The following is a 22,044-nucleotide window of genomic DNA, read 5'->3' as shown; positions in this document are numbered from 1 at the left end:
TAATTTAAATGTCAACCAACTTTCAGTGGAATACTTACGACTTTTTAAAAACGCCTGAAAAAGCCAGAGGTTCTGACTCCTAATTTATGACAAAGTATGAGAAAAAGTTTTAAAAGAGTTTATACTAAGTGAAGTAAGTCAGAGAAAGACAAATACCACATGATCTCACTTACATGTGGAACAAAACAAACAAAACAAAAAACAGACTCATAGACAAAGAGAACAAATGGGTGGTTGCCAAAATGGGGCAGGTGGATGAAACAGGTGAAGGGAATTAAGAGGTATAAACCTCCAGTTATTTAAGTCATGAGGAATGCAATATATAGAACAGGAAATATGGTCAATAATATAATAATTTAGACTAGATTTGGTGGTACTGGTATGACTGCATGATTTTCAAAGTATATAAACACAGAAATAAATGTGTGTGTACATGTACATATATACCATACCCTAGCTGTGCCCACAGAGAAGACCTGGGAGGACTAACACCTCAATAGCATGAAAATACCCAGCACTTGGATCATGGTTTCTAAATATCCAGTCTCTAACTTAAAAACAAACAAACAAACAAAAGCAAAAACAAAAGAGGAATCTTTGCAGAAATGGCTGATTTCAGTGCTAGAGCCTAGCAAGTGCAGTATGAGCCTGGAACATTCTGCTGTGTCAGAAAATAAGGAAGTGCTCAAAGAATAATGAGGGCATTACAAAGGACACAGAAGTCAGCTTGAAGGGCTCTTATCAGTCAAACTGGGAATAACTTGAGACTCAAAATAAATAATGATAATGATGGTATAAAATTCCACTGAATAAAAACAGGACTCCAAGAATTCATACTGATATATAAATAATTACAATCATAGAGGGAAGAGAAAGCATTTCTTATAGTAGAATACCAATTAAAAATGTAGAAGGAATGATGAAGCTACAAAATTGTCATTTGGCAACTATCATATTAATAACTCATTCAAGAAACATCAAAAGTAACAGACATACCTATCATCTATAAAAGTTTTCTTATGCCTTTTTAAGAGTGTCAGATATTAGCTAACAATCCACTTTAACATAAAAAAAGGCAAACCTATATGCTTATGTCAAATTTCAAGGCCAAGCACAAAAATTTCCTCCATTAGGCAGCTGCTCTCCAAAACCCTTTATGATAGACTATAAATTCTTTAATACTACATTTAAACCTCACTGTAACACTGGCTCTGAGCCTACTCTAAATCTCCTTTCAATAGGATCCTTTAGAGGATGTGAATGCCATTTTTTAAAAAATCCTAAAAAAAAAAAAGTACACCATTTCAATCTACCCCACTCTGTATGGCACTGAGCAAGTACTCTGAAAAAGAACATATGCCTCTGCCTCTTCCCTAACAAAGGCAAACACTGCTGAGAAGGTCTTCAAAAACACATACATAACAACACACACAATTTCAAGAACCAATTTAGGTAACAAAGTATTACAGAACAACAAAATAACTCATTTAATTCATATAAAAAAAAAAACACCCTAAACAAATAATATATAATCAAATGAAGGTTGAGTGATGAGGAATAGCACAGACATTAGATCTAATAACAGAGTAAAATGAAGAGACAAGAGGATATTATGAGCTCAGGACTGAGAACATGGGAGAATTCTGGGTAGCTGTACAAAATGATTCTAAATTGGAAAATGACAAACTTTAGACTCTAATATAAATAATGAGACAGCAATGCACAGTAAGCATTATATTTGGGGTTATTACAGAAAAGAAGAATTCAACATAAGCATTTTAAACTCGAAAAATCTTGTATACATATTTTATTAGACAGTATGACTATTATGGCATCATCCTTTTCCTGCTCCATTTGTATCACTCAGATCAGCTCCAAAGAGTTTTGTTGCTTTTTTAAAAATCTTGACCATGTGACTAACAACAGTCTCAGCTGTTTCTATCCATAGCAACACCATGGAATCATTAGCCTCTGAGGCTGCCTTCAGAGACTTGTTTCCATGACAACAGAGGCTATAGTATTAACACTGTCTCAAAGAACACTGCAGAAAATGGTAAATTCCTGTAATATAATTGGATTGTACATTTTTAAAAGCACTTTTTAAATACCAATATCAAATTGACAGCTTTCTGGAAAATGTTTTAACTGATTCATTTTAGAAATTCTTGTTATTTACTCACAACTTTACATTTTAAATTTAATGTAAGATCTTAAAACTATAAAATCAGCTTTTAAAACAGATTTTCATAAAAAGAGGTCTGAAGTCTCAGTAGGTATAGCCACATGCTTAATGTGTACTGCATATCTACAGTTATGACCATGTACCACCCTCTTTCACACCCACGCATTCAATAAATAGGAAGATACATATATATTGAATTCACTTAACCTTTACTAAATTCTTTTCTGCTTAAAATAACTAAAGTGGTCTTTATATGTGCATATGAATCCTGACTGATATAGGAAGAGACAAAAGGGACAATTAGGAGGGCTGCTATGATAATCCAGCTGAGAGGTCATCAGTGGCTTTAACCAAATGATGCTGATGAGGAAAATGGACAATGAGTAGTCAAATAAAGATAAATTTTGAATGCAGAATTGGTATTTCTGGTGACTGATGGGAAGTCAGGAAGAAGGACTATTAAGAATAACACCCACATGACCACAAAAATTTATCTTTTATACATCATTCTAGACCCACTCATAAAAGATTTGCAAGGCTTTCTGAACTTTTTCTCATTTATTTTCTTATTTATTAAAAAGATTATCATAGAATAAAATGAAACTGAAAAAAGATAACTGATACCATACTAACATGCAATTAATAACTGTTTATATTTTACATTAATATGTTACATGAATTGGGCAAATTGAGCTTAGAGCATACATAAAGATTCAATAAGGTCTAAATAAATTTACAACATATTTAGGGAAAGTTAAATATATGAATTAGCAAATCTTTTGTTATCAGTATCTTAGGTATAACAAGGAAAAATAGTTATCCCCATGCCACTGTTGGTCTAGTAAGGACCTTATTTTGTTTTTGTATGGCACGGTTAAATATTCTTAATCCAAATTCCTTTGTTTAAAGATATACTATGTGATAATGAGACATGTTTCTCTGAATAAATGTCAAAGAAGCTACCTAAGAGGCAAAGAGAAACCAGGAAAAAAAAAAAAAAACCTGCAAGCCTTTTGCACGTTTATAGAAGGCTAAAATACAGCACAGTAGATTTACCAAAACTGGGAATCACTGTACTCAACAGGCATCCAGTATCTTCAGAATAAAGGTATTTTTCATTGCTTAGATCTGATTCTTATTTGATCCAAATGCCCTTTTTGCCACAGTTACTGCAAACAGGTACCTTCCATATAAATCCCAAAACATGTTATTTGAACCAGCTGCATATGACATCCATGTCATAATTATCTCAGAAGCAAACAGCAATAAAACTAGATATATTTCTAAACAAATCACTAAGGGATTAAATACAAATCTTTGAATTTAAAATAACAAGGGAAGATAGGAAAATAGACCTAATGATTTACAATCCTAGTATAGAAACATGGATGCAAATTTGTTAGTTCACACAGACAGATCGTCTAGTTCTTCAATTTTTTTCTGCTTGCAAGATTCATGCTATTTAGTTAAGGTATATCTTCCCTTCATTATAAAAAGATGGTATTCTATCAGCATTCAGCTGATCACTTTGCATTGGTAGAAGGATGAGACAACAATCACTAAAAATTTAAATTAAACAGAGATCTAAAACTTGGATTTAAAGATATGGTTACATAATTAACAAATAGGTATGAAATTACCAACTGCAATATGCTTTCCCCCTAGTTTATATGCTTTCCCCCTAGTTTTATCAGAATAGGGCTATAGAAACAGGTACGACCATGGACGTCATAATTACTAACCTAAAATGGGCCCTTAATGGTTGCTAGTAATCACACATTTACCCTAGTCTATTCATTCTTGTACAAGTCCCAAATGATTCAGGCCCCTGTCACCTTTCTGAAGTCGTCTTCTACTATTCTGCTTCCACTTAGCCTTTCAGTCACATTGACCTCCCTTTTGTTCTCCAAATACTCTAAATATGTTCTGGCCTCAGAGTCTTTTCCTCTGACTAGAATGCTCTTGCCCCAGATATCTACATGACCCAATTCCGTAACTTCTTTCATACCTTTACTCAAGTATCATCCTCCAGTCGAAGCCCTTCTGAGTTATCCTATTAAACCCACCCCTGCTCCTACCTCATATGCACAAATAGACACATTTCCTATTGTCTTCTCTTTTTACCTTTTCTCTAGCATACTACATATTTTAGTTAATTAGTTTATCATCTGTCGTCTCCCCCTTTAATATAAGCTCTTATAAGAGCAGGAATTCTTGTTCTACTTAGTCTTGTATGCCCAGAGCCTAGAACAGTATCTAGTACACAGGAAGTATTTAATACATATTTGTTGGATGAATGAAACCATGTGACTGCCAAAAGAGACTCAGGGAATACTGTCCATTCCTCTCCGCCCTTTCATGCTATATACACAGCAGATAATGCTAAAGATTCTGTGTGCTTGGGTAGCCACTACCAATCAAAAGGTGTTAAAGGTGTTTCTACCATTTGATGACCTTAGAACAGAAGTTTCAAAATAAAAAAATGCCCCCCAAATTGCCAGTTTCAAGTTGTTGTCTATCTAGCAATATCTAATTGTCTATTTTTTAATCTGAAAAAACATGTTTTATTCAAGAAAATTTGCTCAAAAGATTTTCATCTCTTTCCTTTTCAAACTGTATTAGGAAGTAAATCTCACTGCCAGCTGATATTTAAAACCAGTGGTGCCCTTCCTCCAAACTTTTGGGTTCTACTAGCCTCAACTTGGTCTCTAGGTCCCACCCAGTGGTAGCTGCTTCCTGTTTTAGTATCTATGTTTTACCTTGGTGTTCCTATTTTTCCTTTTCAGTTCTCCAATTCCTTTTGAACACCCCCCTCCCAATATTACATTTTACCTCTTAAAATAATTACTGTGATTTCTGTTTTCCTGGCTGGACCCAGTCAAGGTTACTAATATTCTTGTTAAAATATAGTTTTTTATCATTCTCTAATAAGGTTGCTTCTCCTTATCTCCAGATCCCTCACTTAAAAGGCCAGAATATTTTGTGGGACTAAGAATGACGGTGGTAGTAAAAGTGGTGATAAAGACTATAATGATGATGATGGTGACAACAAGTACTTTACTGATGTCGGGTATTATAATAAAGGCTTCACATGGATTCTCTCATTTAATTCTCACTAAATCTTGATGCAGATAACATTTTCATCCATGTTTTCTGCAGATGGAAGAAAGAGACTCAGAATTTAGGTAATTTGTCCAAGATGACACAGCTAATAAATAGAACAGAGATTTCAATCCAGGCCATCATCCTCTAAAGATGGTGTGCTCAACCACTATACTACACTCTCTCTTCAAAATAGTTCAAAAAGAGTTTTATCTTGTCTTTATTTTTGCTACTGCATTTTACTGCAACAATCCCAGAAAAGAAATAGAATACTTCACCAATTCTTAGACCAAGGGTTCGCAAACTTTTTCTGAAAAAGGCTAGGTAATAAATATTTTAGACTTTACAGGCCATGTAGTTTCCGTTGTAACTACCCAACTGTGCCGAAGTAGCCTGAAAGTAGCCATAAGCAATACTCAAATAGGCATGGCTGTGTTCCAATAAAACTTTACTCATAAAAACAGGTGGCAGTTTGGATTTGGCCTACAGGCTATAGTGTGCTGACTCCTGCTTTAGGTGATTTTTAAGAAGAAAAAAATGCTGATTAGGTCATGAAGAAAACAGAATATGACTTCAAGACATCTACGCTAGTTTTTACTAACTGCAATTCATTAAATTTTGTTGCAATGCTTAATCTATAATAAAAATAAGTAACTCCTTCCTAAAAAAGTGAACGTGAGAATTAAAAAAACAAATACGTATGAGAATTTCAAGTTTCATCAGAATTCTTTAAAATATTTTTACAAAAAAGGTCTATATAATAAAGCTGTGTTCTTACAACTGAAACTTTAGGATCTATACTGTATGTAGCCTTTCAGTTTGGAAAAAGTGATTTAAGTGATATATTTGTTCTCTTTCCCCCTCCAAAATCCTGTTATGGTATTTAGTATCACTGAAGCTATTAATTCCTAAGGTTGGTATGCGTCCTGGTTTGTTTTCCCTTTATCTATCAAAATACTTTCAAACTGATTATTTTTCAAATTTATAATTCTCTGATACATTAGATGGTTCTACCAAGATTAGTCAGAGTTAAATGTAGAGAAATGAGACTGGGATACATTTTGATTCAAATTGCAGATTATAGTCCCCAGTTATTTTTCTCAGGACCAACAAAACTTTTGTAAGGCAATCAATTGGTCTCATTCTGTCATAACAATAATTCCTTCACTCTCCAGAGCTGGCTGAGTCAATAGTCACAGATTAGATTTCACAAATACTGAAAATATTGTTCAGAAATAGGAATGAAACTGGGGTTTACTCATGGACAATGAATGAGTATGCAGGGCTCCTGTTAAGGTGTAAGGGGGACAAATCTTTTAAATAAATTTATCTAGGGGCAGAAGAAGTTGTATTTAGGCTTCTCCTAAAACCACTACTTCCAGATGTCATAGCCAGTTGGTTTACACTTGCACAAAATAGGTCCAGCCTCTGTTGACTGATTCACATGTGCCTGTAAAATTGTCACATCAGCTGGCTTATTTAAAGTTTATTAAATAAGGTGATAATTGTAGGCTACTGTTCTCCACATGGTATTAACAACTATTTCTACCTTTATCAAAATTCTAAATTTTGATATAAAAATGGAGGACTGAAAATGTTATTTAAATAACAGTGCCAGGAAGTACAAAGAACGACATAGTGAAAGATCTTTAAAAGAAAATGATAGTCAGATTTTAACAGTAAGAAATTAAATTCTTCATATGCTAAGAATGTCTATGCCTCAATTTTTTTCACAGAGGGTTTTGAATTACATGATTTTATAATCCTATAATGTAGAGTTGCTAATTTTGAAGCCATACTTCTATATAAAAATGGCTTGGGAAATTTACAGTGGCCAAATCACATTTAGAAGTTCCAAACTTCCTTGCAGCCATCACTAAATTAAATGAAAATATTATATATATACATAAATGTTATATACTAACATTCATTCATTCAACAGTCATCATGTGCATTCACCATGCTAGGTTCTGGGGATACAAGAGAAGAAAACATACATCTGTACTACCTGCTCTTGTAAAGTTTATGGTTTAGCAGCTGGTATTAAACAAATCATTACCCAGTTGATTACTGTATGGAGTGTAATTTTCATGAAAACAAACACTGCTTGAAATAAACAAAGGGCAAAAATGTGCAGACTGAATCTCCTATCCTGACCCCAGAGTGTGTGGGCCATTTTTCAGCACCATTATTAATATATTATTTAAAAGTTAAATATAAAACTATATATATATATAACATATAAATTGCAGCTTGTGAAATTTTTTTTACCTATTTGTCCTTGACAAAAGGATAGTCTAACAATCATGACACCATATAGAAGCTACAAAGATGAATGCAACACACTTCTTATTTATAAAGAGCTTATATAACAAATTTCACTTATTTTGTTCTTTGAACTACAGCCAATCTAATCCACCTTAAAATATCAATGTTGTTCTTTTAATCGGCTTTATTTTTTACAGCAGTTTTAAGTTCACAGCAAAACTGAGCAAAAAGTACATAGTTCTCATATACCTTCTGTCCACACACATGCATTGCCTCTCCATTATCAACATTCCTCACCTGAGTTGTACAATGTACAGTTGATGAACACCACTGTACACTGACACATCATTATTACCCAAAGTTCATAGCTTATACTAGGGTTCACTCTTGGTGTTATATATTCTAGGGGTTTGAACAAATCTATCATGTCAAGTATCCACCATTATAGTACCATACAGAATAGTGTCACTGGCCTAAAAATCCTCTGTGCTCTATTTGTCCCTCCCTCTTTTCTAACCCTTGGCAACCACTAATCTTTTTATTGTCTCCATAGTTTTGCTTTTCCACAATGTCATATAGTTGGAAGCATACAGTATGTAGCCTTTTCAGATTGGTGTCTTTCACTTAGTAATATGCATTTAAAGTTCCTCCAGATCTTTCTATTTTTTAAAATACTGAATAACATTTCATTGTCTGGCTGTACCACAGTTTATCTATCCATTTACCTACTGAAGGTCATCTTGGTTGCTTCCAAGTTTTGGCAATCATGAAAAAACCTGCTATAAACACCTGGGTGTAGGTTTTCATGTGGGCATTAGTATTCAACTCATTTGGGTGAACACCAAGGAGTACAACTGCTGGATGTATGGTCAATTTGGTGTTTTTTAAAAGCTTATATAACCATTGTAAACTATTACTTTTTGTTTAATGTTCATCTTTATGCTTTTCTAAAGTGTCTGACTGTACAAATGCCTGCTTCTCAAACACCATTTAAACAAACTTTTGAGTAGGTATTCTTTGGGTGACAAGGGAAACAATTTCCAAATCTTGAGTAACGGTATTAATCTTACAAAATTAGTGGCCTTTTGGGTGGGAAATTAAACTTTGCCAAGAGGCAGAATTTCACAACCAGTATTAATAGAATTTTTATCCTAAATTTGACTACTTGATTAGTAAATACTCAAAGAAACTATCCTACTATCAGACTCAGCATTTTCAAAGTATTTTAAAAGAATTGTCTACTTACTCCCTATATATTCTAGTTTAATACAGAGGCATTATACTGCTGAATATAAGCAATATCATTCCTTACAGGTGAAGAAAAAAATATATATTTGATCTATCACTTCAAAACACAACTATCATTAGGCATAAGGCCAAATGTTTAAAATGCTTAAAATATGTATAGATGAAAAGGTTAGGCCAATCCATGTTGGTCTAAGGTGCAAATGTCTTGGTGTGAGTATTCAGACCTGCTGCCTGCTGGGAACAGTCAGAAGAGAAATGGGTTACAAATGATGTACCATATGCCTCTATTTCCCTGGGAAGCTTATATTTATGCCTGTTGTCCCACTTTAATTATTAATAGTTCCCTTTTCCATCAAAAGTACTCCAAGTTTGGTTGATGAGTTACATAGTCATCCTAGTTATAAAGAAACTGAATGGTTTCTTTCCTCCTTTCTCCCTGCCTCACCTCCCCATGGGTATTTCTTTCCACAAGGGTAAATAAGAAAAGAATTATCAGTTAGAGGATTAGTGTAACACTAGATAAAGTGTGATATATGCTTCAAAGAAGGTCTAAGAGAGAATTCACACAGATTAAAAATTTATAATAATAAAGAATCAGGCAGTATTAAATGCCATGAGGAAAAATATTTAAAAAGGCAAAAAGCCAGTGATGTTTGGAGTGAAGAAGTGCCTCCTACCTTAGATAAGAATCTAGGAAGGCCCTCTGAGAAGGTAATAGATGAGCAGAAACCTGGAGGATATGAGGAAATGAACCATGAGAACATCTGAGGAAAGAATGTTCCAGGCAGAATGAACAGCAAGATTAAAGCTCTGAGACAACCACACGCTCGATGTATTTGAGGAACAGGAACAAGGCCAATATAGCTGGAGCAAAGTAAGTGAGGGAACAGTGAGAAATGGGATTAGAGATACTGCCAGGGGCTAGACAATAAAGGGCCTTTTGGGCTATGGTAAATAAGGATTTTACTATAAATTGAACTGGAGGCCATGGGAGGAGTAAAATCAAGATACTGAAATGAAGTGACATTCTGTAAGGATGACTCTAGCTGCTGGGTGAAGAACAGATTGTGAGAGTAAAGAATGGAGACAGGGTGACCAGTCAGATATCTACTGCTGTAATTTAGGCAACCAATTAAATAATCTGAATTAGCAGCTGTAGAAGACACGAGAAATGGTCAGGTCATAAATATATTCTAAACACAAAACCAACAGAATTTGCTATTAAATTGCGTGTGGAGCGAACAAAAAAGGAAGAGAAGATGATTCCAAGAGTTTTCAATCTTCAGCATCTCAATGACTAGCACACTGAGTGAATAAGATGGGGCTGGGCAACAAAATTAGAAACTCTGTTTCTGACATGTTAACTTTCAGATACTCAATCCAAGTGGAGATACCAAGTAGGAAAGCTAAATATACAATTCTACTATACAGGGATTAGCTCTGGACTAAAGACATAAATACTGATGTCATTTAAAGGCACATGATTGGATGAGATCACCTGAAATGTGAGTATAAAAAGAGAGAATTTAAAGGATTGGTGCCCTGAGTTACTCTAACAATTACTGGTAAGAAGAGGAAGAGGCTACTGCAAAGGAAAGTGAGGCTGGAAGAATATCAGAAGAATGGTATTCAAGAGTTAAAGGAGAAAAAAATGTAAAGGAGGACCAGTCAGTTGCGTAAAAAGCTGCTTGTGGGGTCAAGTAAAATGAAGACTGAAGACTGAAAACTGACCACTGGATATGACAGTCTATACTCCAAGAGGTTTTTTTGGTTGGTTATTTTAATGGGAGGTATTATAGTGCGTATGTATGCTGATGGGAATAATCCAGTATAGAGGGAAAGACAGATAATGCAATGAAGAGAAGAGAGAATTTCAGACGTCTCTGAATAGTCAAAAGGACTGAGATCTAGTACAGAAGTGAAGGGTGAGATTTAAGAACACAGGTGGATCATTTATTTTAAAAAGCTGAAATACACAATAAGACCATCAATTGAGAATGAGGGCCAGGAAACAGATATCAGAAGTTTAATGTGCAGCTTTGGAGCTGATGTGAAGGAGACAGAGTTGCAACTAACCACAGTTGGATCTTATCAATGAAGTCACAGAGGAGCAAGAGAGTTAAGATTATGAAAGGCAGAGTTTACAGTCTGGACCAAGGAATTTGAACAAGGCAAGGAGGGAAGTTAAGAGCACAAGAGAAGTGATAGATAATAAAAAGTTGGACTGGAAGTGTTCAGAGGGTTAAAAAAAAAAAAAAAGGAACTGAGCTCAAAAGAAAGGGAGTGCTAGTCAGTTTAAAATGCTTGCAACTGAGATTGTATAAGTGGTACAAGTTAATGGTAATGACATCTTGAATAAAACTACTTAAGCAGGTCACTCAAGTGAAAGAAAAAAACCCTAGAGGTAAGGAGATCAAAGAACTGAGAAGTCAAGATTTTGGATGGATCACACCAGGATATTGAAAATCAGTAAGAATGATTACATGAATAGTAGGCAGAGAAAAGATAATATACCAGGTGTTTCAAATCATTGAGTAGAAGTGATTAGGAAAGATGCACGTAACTATAGACAAGGAGGGGAATTAAATATACTGTCTGTCAGATGATATCTACATTTTTAAAAGAGAGGAGGTACAATTATCTATAAATATCAATAATAAGCAAGGAAGACATCAATTCCATATGTTGGTTCCAAAGTGTATGGGGCGTGACAGATAAAAAATTCACTTTTTTGTGAGGGTATAGAAAAAAACAGTGTTCTCAAGGGAACGCCAGGTTTCTATGAAAGAAAAACAGTGAGATGAACCATCAAAGAAGAGTTAAAGGATAAAGGATATTTTACTGATGACAAACTGGGAATTTCAAAGGGCACAGTTAGAAAAACTGGGATGGGAGTTCAAAACAGATTAGCAATATACCAGAGTTAAACATGGATAAGGAAATAAGTAAGAGTAATCTGGAAAGCTTAAGACTTTTTGGAGTGATTAAGGTTAAAGAGATGAAGAGTATAAATCTAGTCCTAATGGTATGCGTGGGGAGCTTGGTAAAAGGTGGATAATCAGTTAAACTTAGTTGCCTACTACTGACTGGTTTAGCATTTACATAAGGAAGTGTTAGCAGAGGAGTCAAGGTTAGGGAATAATTGGCAGTCTCACCAACAATTTGAGGTGCTCTTTGGGGCCCCTCCCTTAAATCCTGCTATTGAAGGTGTTGAGATATGTGATTCTTTAAAAAGTATAGTTTGCACTTATTCAGTCAACACTATTTACTGAATGATTGGATGAACTACACTATCCCAGGTACTATTATTCCTATCTAATCTGAATCTGTCCAAAGACTATTAAAATTAAACAATATAAAAATAAAATAATAATATAACAAAATAATAATAGCTGCCATGCTGTGTTCTAAATATGTTACATAAATTTAACCATTTAATACAATTAACTCAATGACGTTGATGCTATTATCTTCATTTTGGGGACAACATACCCAGTGCATAGCTCTAAAAACTAAATCCTTTATAATCCAGAATTATAAACAATTACAAAATAAACCTTTTAGGACAAATAGTATTCTTTTTATACAAATTTAGCCTATTTATTTTTCTGGCATCTGAACACTAGGCATTTACCTGAACAGTGTTTTCCTGTATTTTAACTACAACAGAGTTTTTCCTCTAAAAAGTGTATTATTCAATTCATGTGACTAATGTCACTCTTGTTAAAATTTCATTGTTCTACTTCAATTATGGTAAGTCATCATGTCTGTTCCATTCACTCCTAGGAAGAGAATTTTGCTGTTTTCAGCTTAATGTGACACGTCAATTGTCTGGCAGAGGGGGAGGTCCTATTTGAATATTTATAATGATCCGTGTTAGGGATTTTGAAATAGTTCAAAATATGGAAACAGATGCTAAATACACATTCAATGTGACCCACCACATTACAGCTGTTCAAAGTTAATATTACTGCCATTCTCATTAATAAATACTGACATCACCAAGGAGATAATCAAGTAGCAAAGCCTAGAAGTACAATGCTAGAGTTCTTCAAAACCCTGCTGAACATCAAAATTGGTCTTAAGATTGCAAAAGAGCTGCAAAAGAGCTGCACTAAACAGGACAGGGCAGATTGGCAACATATGATCCTAAATGCAAGAATAGGCATGATAATAAGTAGACCACATTTTCTATATTATAATGACTATTCAAAATTAAGAACATTAGTATGAAGCCCAAAATAGAAAAACTTACACCAAAGTAAAATAATTCACAAGAAACTCATTTTAACTTAACACCGAAAACAAACAAAAAATCTCACAATGTAAACTTTTGGGGATACAGCGAAATGACAAAAATTAGAGATAGTTTGTAAGCTGCATGGTTATCATCACAGAATGAAGATTCAAAGGGGTGAGGAAATCAGGTACATGAGGGATTTGTGTGGCTTAAGGAAAATATGATGAACGGAGGGGAAGAAAAGGGAAGTGGAGGAAGAAATGGCTACTGTGAGGAATTAAAGGCACTTATCATGGCAACAGAATGGATTAAATAAACGTAGGTACCCAAGAGAGTTCAGATTAGGTGCCATAAGCTAACAAGGTTCCATGTGACTGAAATGGAAATTAATTAATCAATTCCATAAATAATTCACTATGCACCAAGTATACAGCAAGCCCTATCCTAGAAGCTGGGAGTCTTGTGTAAGTTTATAATCACTTGACTTCCTTAACATCTTAAAAAACATTGATTACTTCCTACTAAGTTCCACATATTACAGTAGAATCTGACACAAAATCTTAGTAATGAACACAAATATCTCAAATACATGAACAATTTAAGTGAATCTATAAAGTTAAATTATCTTTTATTTATAGAGAATATTTGGTGTGATATTAAATCAGAGTAGTTACTTTCAAATTAGTAAAATTGTATTTAATAAACTCTAAATTGCTAAAAGTATCATGCATCATGGTTATAAGGAATTAGATTCAAAGTTAATCTTGCTATCAAATCTTTGAAAAGAATATTTCTGACAGTAGAGAGATAGGTACCTGGTAACCACTGATTCTATTTATCAATCATGGAATAAAACACTATCATACATATATATTCATAGGTATACAGCATATGCTCAATAAATTATGAAATTTCATTAATCTACTTTGTTTTTTTAACAATATACAAAAATCCTTTGGTGCTATAAAATAAAACTGCCAGCCACGAGTCCGTAGATGAAACAGAAAAATATATCTAGCATCAAGTAAACTCTATGTCTAACATTCTTTCTCAGTCCTGTTGCATTTTATCCTGTAAGATGAATTCCAATAGTTACAACAAAAGACGTGAATATATAGAATTTCCAACTCATCAGTGAAAAAAGTAACACGGAATGGGAAAATGACACGTTAATATCCCAGAACAGGAGTAATAAAAGCTAAGATCTCTGACCTAATGTCTACATTTACAAAGAAATACAAAGGTAATGAAAAAGCAAAAGTAAGTAATGGGAAGAGGTCTGAAAGAAATAAAAACCAAGTCATTTGTCAATGTACACAAGTGATCTGAACCAAATGGGAGGAAGATAAAATTTTAAATGGCCTTGCAGGATCAACTGCAAATAGAGTTTTTAATAAAATTCTATTTTAGTACAACACAATAGCAACTTTTTTGGTCCAACTCCTAAGTAACTATTATGTAATTCCATAGTTTCAGTAGTTTTATATGTAAACTATTTTGCTTGTCGTTCATTTGTATGCCCTTTATAAAATGAATTATATATCAATGGTTGTGTGTGTGTGTGTGTGTGTGTGTGTATATACATATGTATTAATGTGTATTTAAAGTTTTTAACATATCTTTCTTATTGACAATGAAAAATATCACTTAATCTACAATGAATAACAATGCCAAGTTTTACTCTCTGTGTCCCTTTTTGGTATATGTAATTGTAGTCAAAATCAAGTTAGTTAGATTCTTGAGGCAGCATTCATTCTAAGAGTTAAATCAGTTGTTGCCTCTGAATAAGTTTTGATTTTAAGTAACCCGCACTGCCTACATGAAATCAATAAATGACTCTTCTTCGCCCAGTAATTCCATTTCTCTCAAACATGTAAGAAAAACAAGTAGAATATTTTCACATAAGAAATTTGACAGTATTTAAAAATAAAAACTATTGAAAGACAATTCTAGTAATCAAAAACAAGAAAGAAGCTGTTGACAGTTACTTTATACTTATAGTGCTGCTTCTAATTATTAAAAAAACAAAAGAATAGTTTTAAATGAATTTGTTTTTAAAAGGCCCCATTAGTTTAAATGCTATTGATGTCAAAGGATTACAGCATTGTCACCTTGTTTTTAAATTAGACTATTTCTTTCATTTTTTAGTAAAGTTGAATGAACATCTACTAAAACCATGTTTTAAAATGCAGAATTTCCCAACCCTCTTTTAATACCACACAGGTATTGCACTCAAATTTTTATTAACTCTGTATTTTCCTCATAGTTTCAGACTCATCTCCTCAAAAAGAAGTGGTTTTATGTGATTTTTGTCTTTTTAATTTGGGAGACTTTTAGTGTTTGTTCATCTTCTTAAACTGTCAATTGAATATTTGAAAAACATTCCTATAATCATGTAATTACACAAGTTTACTGCTTTCAAATTAACCCTAGATAATATATTTACAGAAATGGAAGGATTCACTGAATTCCTTGAATAAACCATAATTTAATAACCTTAAGATATTAGTATATACAATAATAGACAATTGTATTCAATTAAATCTATTCTCAAAACACTAGAAAATAAAAATATTTCAAAATACCTTGTTTCTTTACTATAACAATCTCCCTCAGGTTATCTAATGACATATAAAAGCTAAACAAACAAGTATTTTCTTTGGTCAGATAGCATACTTTATTTAACACAGTCTGAAAATAAGGAGACAAGCATTATTAATTTACTTTAATTTATGTATCAATGGCTTTATATTTTTAGAGAAGTCATTCAACAGAATCTGAGACTGTTTTGTTTGGCATTACATAAGAGCAAAAGGGAAAATACTTTTGTTTCCCCTTTCGTGCTAAAGACCTGCATAGATGGGATGAAAACATACATATCTGCGCATCCAAGGTTTTAGTGCGTAAGACTATATGTTTTAATAATAAGAAATCTATACTAATACATTTTTGCAAAGCAAACATGAACCAAAAATATACTGAAAATAATTTCAACAAGTGGTATGTTACCTGGGTGGAGCTGGTGGCTACCGAGATGCAGTCAATAAAGCTGTGTCTTCGAGTGAAAAATGCAACTATCTGCTGCCAGCGTGAAGGTTCTGGCTCAGCTTGCAGTTCATCTGATGAGCCCTTTTTTGCCCAGTGTTTCTGCTTTGGGCCTACTGAGCCATGGCTAGAGCTAGTATTGCCTCCTCGACTGGCGCGAGAGTACAGAAGTGTGTTGTTCCCGAAAATGTAATTCATCTCTGCAGCCCTGCAGGTGGTTGCCAAGCAGTCTTACTTCTCTACCAGCTGCTGAGTGGTGAATGATCGGTAAAAACTGCAGCTAGAATTACAGCAGCATCACTTGTAGATCAGGGAAAATAAAAACCTTGAGAAATGATGCTCATTTTCTCTGTAACTTCTTCCCATGAAAAAGCTTGTATCTTCCCTCTGTACCTGTTAGCTGTATGATGGCTGAATTTATATTTGCAGACAAAAAAGACGGCATAAGGTGGATTTCTTTCTCATGATTATTTTTTCACCAGCGTCTGCAGGAACCAAAAGCTGTTTCTTTTGTTGGCTGATAACTAGACGGACTGAAATCCAGGAAGTGAGGTCGATTAGCAGGTAAAGAAGGATATTATATACACTAGACTACCAAGACCCTTTGGGGCTGCCTGATTTAATGCACTGGGTGGAAAACTCTGGATTACCAAGTTTCAATCACAGTCTGAAGTAAAATCCAATGGCATCTTCACTGCTTAAATAAATTATAAATATGAACTGAATAAAATACAAGAGGATTTTCTCTGCTAACAGTTCTGTTTAAAATAATTTTATTAAAGGAGACTTTCATTTACATATTAATTTCTACATCAGAAAGGCACTTATATTAAATAGAACTATGGTTTAAAAGGTACTGTTTACATTAAACTGAGGATCTAATGATAGAAATCCATTTGAAATGTAGCATGATCACTTTATGTATGTATTGGTTTTAAATGCTTTAATTGAGTCTGAAGACAAAAACAGAGTAATTAGCAAAATAAGTATTTGGCTTCTGGAACTTTTGTGATAAAAAAGAACTATTATCAGCATCAGCTCTCTCACTATAAACATTAAATTAGGAACTGGTAAAAATGTAAAAGAATTAAATGTAAATTTTTTGTTTTACAGCCAGTGAAACATGTTTTATCCAACACTACATAAATAATACTCTGGTTCACAAAATAATACTGTATGATTGCTAAACAGGTATCTTCTAACATCTAATATCTAGGTCTGTTTTTCTCAACACAGTAGTCCATCTCAGAATCACCTAGGGTGCTGGTTAAAAAAATGCAGACTGGTAACCCTCTCCATCAGACTTTTTAGAGATAAGGGAGATCTGGGAATGTTCATTTTTAAAAAGCCCCCTAAGAGACTCTTAAGTACCCTCAAGTTTGAGAACTACAGACTCCTAAGTCTGTCCTCTTAACACTATGCTACATTAGTATATAATACAATATATGGTAACTTAAAAATAATATATGAATAAAAATGCTACTTAATAATTTACTAATAGTTGAGTAATTCAATTTTTAAGTTGATATAAGTACATAATTCCCAACCTCAGTCATGAATATTTTTTCAGATGTGGACGGACAAAATCATGCTATTTTTTGCTTACCAGCATCAACTAAATGCAGCCTACTAGAAAGCAGCATTGGCAAACTACAATCTCCAGGTCTACTGCAAATCCTGATTCAGCAAGAAAAGATGCTAATGCTGTCTCTATGATTCCATCTCTAAGATACAAACAGAAGCCCAATAAGGGTTGAGAGTCATGTGGGATTCTTGGGAGCAAGATATTTTCTGACAGATTATAGCAAAATTTGGTGCTTCTTCCCAAGGACTGTGCAGGCAGTGTTTGGCAGTTTTACCTACACAGATTGGTCTTATCTATTTGGAGTAGGAGAATAGACGAAAACACTGACGGCAGAGAGAGAACTAAGAATCCTCTCTGAAGGAAAGAAAATGAAACCTACTGAAAATAAAAAAATAAAGATTTACTATGGACCAGATACTTAATAAAAAACTGATTAGTATGGTTTATACAATGTTGTAGTAATTGGTTTGGCCCCCAAGTATGTGCCTTGATCCACAGCTGATGAAAACCTGGGGTGGGAGGAACCCTAAAATTGATATAGATTCTGTTACTCTGAATTGGTATGGATGAGGATATTGAACAAATGTGAATGCAAATATCCTACTCAAGCTGCAAACAGTACCAACACATATGGAATAGTAGCCATTCGTGTACAATAATTTCTTACGCTAGAGAGCCAAAGAGCTTGAGAACAATCAAAAGTTGATAGAACACTCCAGGCCACATATCCTGAAGACAGGGAAGAAATACTTCCCCATGTGTAAATTGCCTGTTCAAATCCACTGACATCAAGAAAGCAACTTTGAGATTTGCGAAAGGTTTCTTTATGAAAATGTCCCATTACCTGAGCTACGGAAACCTAGGATCATCTCATCAATTGCCTAGTAGTCAATAACACATACAAAACCATGAATGTAGTATATTACGATTGGTTTCATATAATTTGACTGGGAGGCAGAAGGCAACCAACTCCTCACCTATCTCTGCTTTAAAATAACCCTTCTCATGTAGCAGAGCTGAAGGATCAATTCTATTCCATTCAAACAAAATTTAAATTCATTATAAAACCTGAGAAATCTATTTAAAATAATGAATTTTAAAAAATACTACAAATGTTTAAATCACAAAAACACAGTAAGATTTTAATGATACATAAAGAAGTAACATTTTTTCTGCAGTCAAATGCTCTAAAACTGAGCTATATTTCCATACCTAACATTCTTTTTTTCTGTATTTTAATTTTTCTTTTTCACAGAAAGATAATAATATCATCTACAGCAGAACTCTAAACAGGAGAAAGTGTAAGTAAACTAAATATATCCATTTCATGGATTATTACATAAAGTATGATTATGAAAAATTTATGACTGCGAGAAATGTTTATTTTATAACATTAATGGAAGTAAAGACAGTTAAAAAATTTATATGGGATAGGCCCTCAATTATTTGTATACCTTTCTAAACTCTCAGATAAACCCAGAAGTCCTCAGGTATAGTAACAAAGGCAATGATTAAATAATTTTAGTGAAAAATTTTAAAAGGTTGAAAGATGAGAGGAAAAACAATACTGAAACTCTAAAATACTAAGAGAAAAAAAAATACTAAGTAACCACAGAGCCAACGTACTATAAATGCAATGTAACAAGCATTTTCTGTATCTTTTATCTTTGTAATTTGGCCTGTTAAATTTCAAAACATGCAACTGTACTAAGTTAAGACAAGACTAACCTAAGAAGATGGTTAACACAGATTTGTTATGTACCTAGTAAAACTGATTATACACATACAAATCCCTTCTGTATGAGCACCACCTAGTGGTCACATTGTATGCAAACTGTGTGCTCAACTTTGTACACCAGACCATACAAAAAAGATAAAATTCAACGATATTTTAGTATGTTCCAGAGATGTGAAGACAAAGCTGATTTCAAGAAGTACCCATTATGTACTCAAAATGGGAAAGATTCTATTCCTGTAGCATTTAGTTCAACAAGCAAATGTTTGCTTACATCCATTCTTTTGCTACCCCCATTTCTCCCAATATTTGAAAAACTACCAATTGCTGCTGCTGATTTCATTTGATAGTATTCTCAGTACTACTGAAATGAAATATGCCCAGGCTAGATGATACACTTATTTAAAATAATTATCTGCTCACATGCCCTGTTCTATCTTCAATTTCAAGTCCCTCTTAACTATGTTTACTTTGCACATATTAATTTAAACATAATTTTCCTAGCCGTTGAAGACCAAAGCAAAATATGAACTATTTTATTTATTCAATGATCACTGCAACCATAACCCATTAAAGCCATGCCACTCTTGTCACTTCATCTATATTTAAATCTATACTGAAAAAACCTGAGGTTTTATTTGTTTATTTGTTCAAGTTATTGTTCTGACCATTTTTCCTAATTCTTCGATCATTTTCAGCTTTAGGAATCTTGACACTGTTATTAGTACCATACTACTGTATTTAGAATTGTTTAAAATCTAAACTTACATTAAAGATTCTTATATACCACAAAAATTTACCCACTATGTCCTTTTCTTCCACATTAGGATTTTTCACCATATCACCAATTTCTTTCTTGAAACTGTCCAGCACTGCCAAGAAACTTTCCCTTTAGAGTCTTAAATCATAATTATTTTTAGGCCAAGTCCTGAATAAAGTAACTCTCAATCACTATCTTATTTCATTCATTATTTCAGTAATGAGAATCAGCACCAGCGCCACAAAAAACTAATGGATTATTTCATAGCATGTTTCATGGTGGGAAACCCTTCATAGAGCCACTCATCAGCTGAGGATCAAGGTCCTTTACACCTTGTCCTCGTTCCCTAATGAGCAGCCTAAACATCAGCTACAGTATCGTGAACTTTCCTGCATTTTTATGTTTTCCTCATACTATCACCCTCCTACTGTACTTATTTTCTCCAGTAACTGCCTTCTCTGAACTGGCACCTTGTACACATCCTTCAACACCTTGTCCAAATGTCAACTTTCTTTCTTCAGAATACATCAAGAATTTAATTTCTCTCTTGATTTTTCATGTTACATCATACTGTGTAATAACTCTCCATAAAAAATAACAATCACTGAAGTCTAACAAACTTACTGGCATAGAACAGATGTTTAATAAATGCTAAATGTATATTTGATGAACAAAACTAATATTCTAACAGTTCATTTTAACGCAATCATCTATTAATATTATTAACCATTGGCGTTTATAAGAATTACGAAGAATAAAGCAGGGCCTGATTTACATTCTACTCAGCAAACTGCTGCTATTCAAAGATAATTTTCAAATTACAAAAATAATTCATATACTGAGTTCTATGTATAGTACAATACTTACTTGTTTCACTCCAAACCACAATACTATGAAAGTGGGAAAGCTCTCTAAATTGGTTTTCTTAAAAAGTAATCTTATTTATATTTTAAGTAAAATATACTTCATTGCTGACCTTCCTAAAACATATGCAGTTATTTGTAAAAATTTGAAAGCATTCTCATATAAAAACAGCATTCTTATGTATAACTTGCCTTCTTATGTAAAAACAACTTTTTTTTTTAAAATTTGGTTTTCTAACAGAAAGATAAGGAACCCTAACCATTCTGCTAGTATGATACTCCACTCCTAACTATTTCACTCCTCAAATTTTAACCAATGCATGAAATAGGAGAAGCAGGAAGAATTATCACAAATGGGGCAGCTTTAATAATTCTTAAATTACATTGTATCAGAATATAGTCTGTCAAAAATCCACCTATCAAGATTTCTGATCCAGTAATTTGACTTCTGAAAATCTGCCCTAAGAAACCAAACATACTTTTTATGCCCCAAGGTTATTCACTGAAGCCTTCTTTACAAAATGCAGTAAAAATGGAAATAACAGATAGCAAAGACCAGAAATGTTCATCAAATTATTCTAGGTAATATTATGCATCAAGTTTTAAAAAAAATTAACATGGGAAAATGTGTAAAACAAGTTTATAATAGGAAAAGACTCAGTTAAAAAAAAGTTAAGACATAAAGTATGATTTAAACATAGATGAAAGGAAGTCACATAATTTCTTCTCCTGGAAATGAAAATCCTTATCTCTTCAGTCCCTAAATATAAATCAGAGAGACAGCAAGCCAAATGGGGAATACAATGAAGACACCCAACTACCTAACCTAATTGCACCAGAAGCAATTTTATAAATATATATATAACTGTTTCAGAGATTAATGCTATTAATATCTAATAAAATAAAACAAAATGAAAAAGAACAAGAGAATGGAGTGTAAGGATGGACAACTCAACTACTTTTCAATGAGATCAGCTGAATTATTACCAAATACACTAAGATGCTTTGATACTTTC

At 33.4% G+C, this 22,044-nt stretch overlaps 1 protein-coding gene across 17 annotated transcripts in view; it reads right to left on the bottom strand.

Annotated features, from left to right (window-relative positions):
• DLG1 (discs large MAGUK scaffold protein 1) overlaps positions 1–22,044 on the bottom strand; it is a 228,839-nt gene that overhangs the window by 123,718 nt on the left and 83,077 nt on the right. For 3 of the 17 annotated variants that reach the window (XM_064494028.1, XM_064494034.1, XM_064494039.1), the window contains exon 1: positions 16,050–16,818. The exons of 11 other annotated variants lie outside the window; for them this stretch is intronic. In XM_064494028.1, coding sequence (XP_064350098.1) covers positions 16,050–16,283 — 234 coding nt within the window. In that variant the 5' untranslated portion in view covers positions 16,284–16,818. Of the gene's footprint in view, positions 1–16,049; positions 16,820–22,044 lie in introns of those variants that run through there. 3 more of the 17 variants (XM_064494025.1, XM_031453862.2, XM_031453876.2) reach the window with 3 other exon arrangements.

The sequence above is a fragment of the Camelus dromedarius genome, chromosome 2, assembly GCF_036321535.1.
Source record: "Camelus dromedarius isolate mCamDro1 chromosome 2, mCamDro1.pat, whole genome shotgun sequence".
Taxonomy (NCBI): domain Eukaryota; kingdom Metazoa; phylum Chordata; class Mammalia; order Artiodactyla; family Camelidae; genus Camelus; species Camelus dromedarius.
Note: the sequence above shows the minus strand (reverse complement) of the source record. Positions and strands in the feature narration are given on the sequence as shown.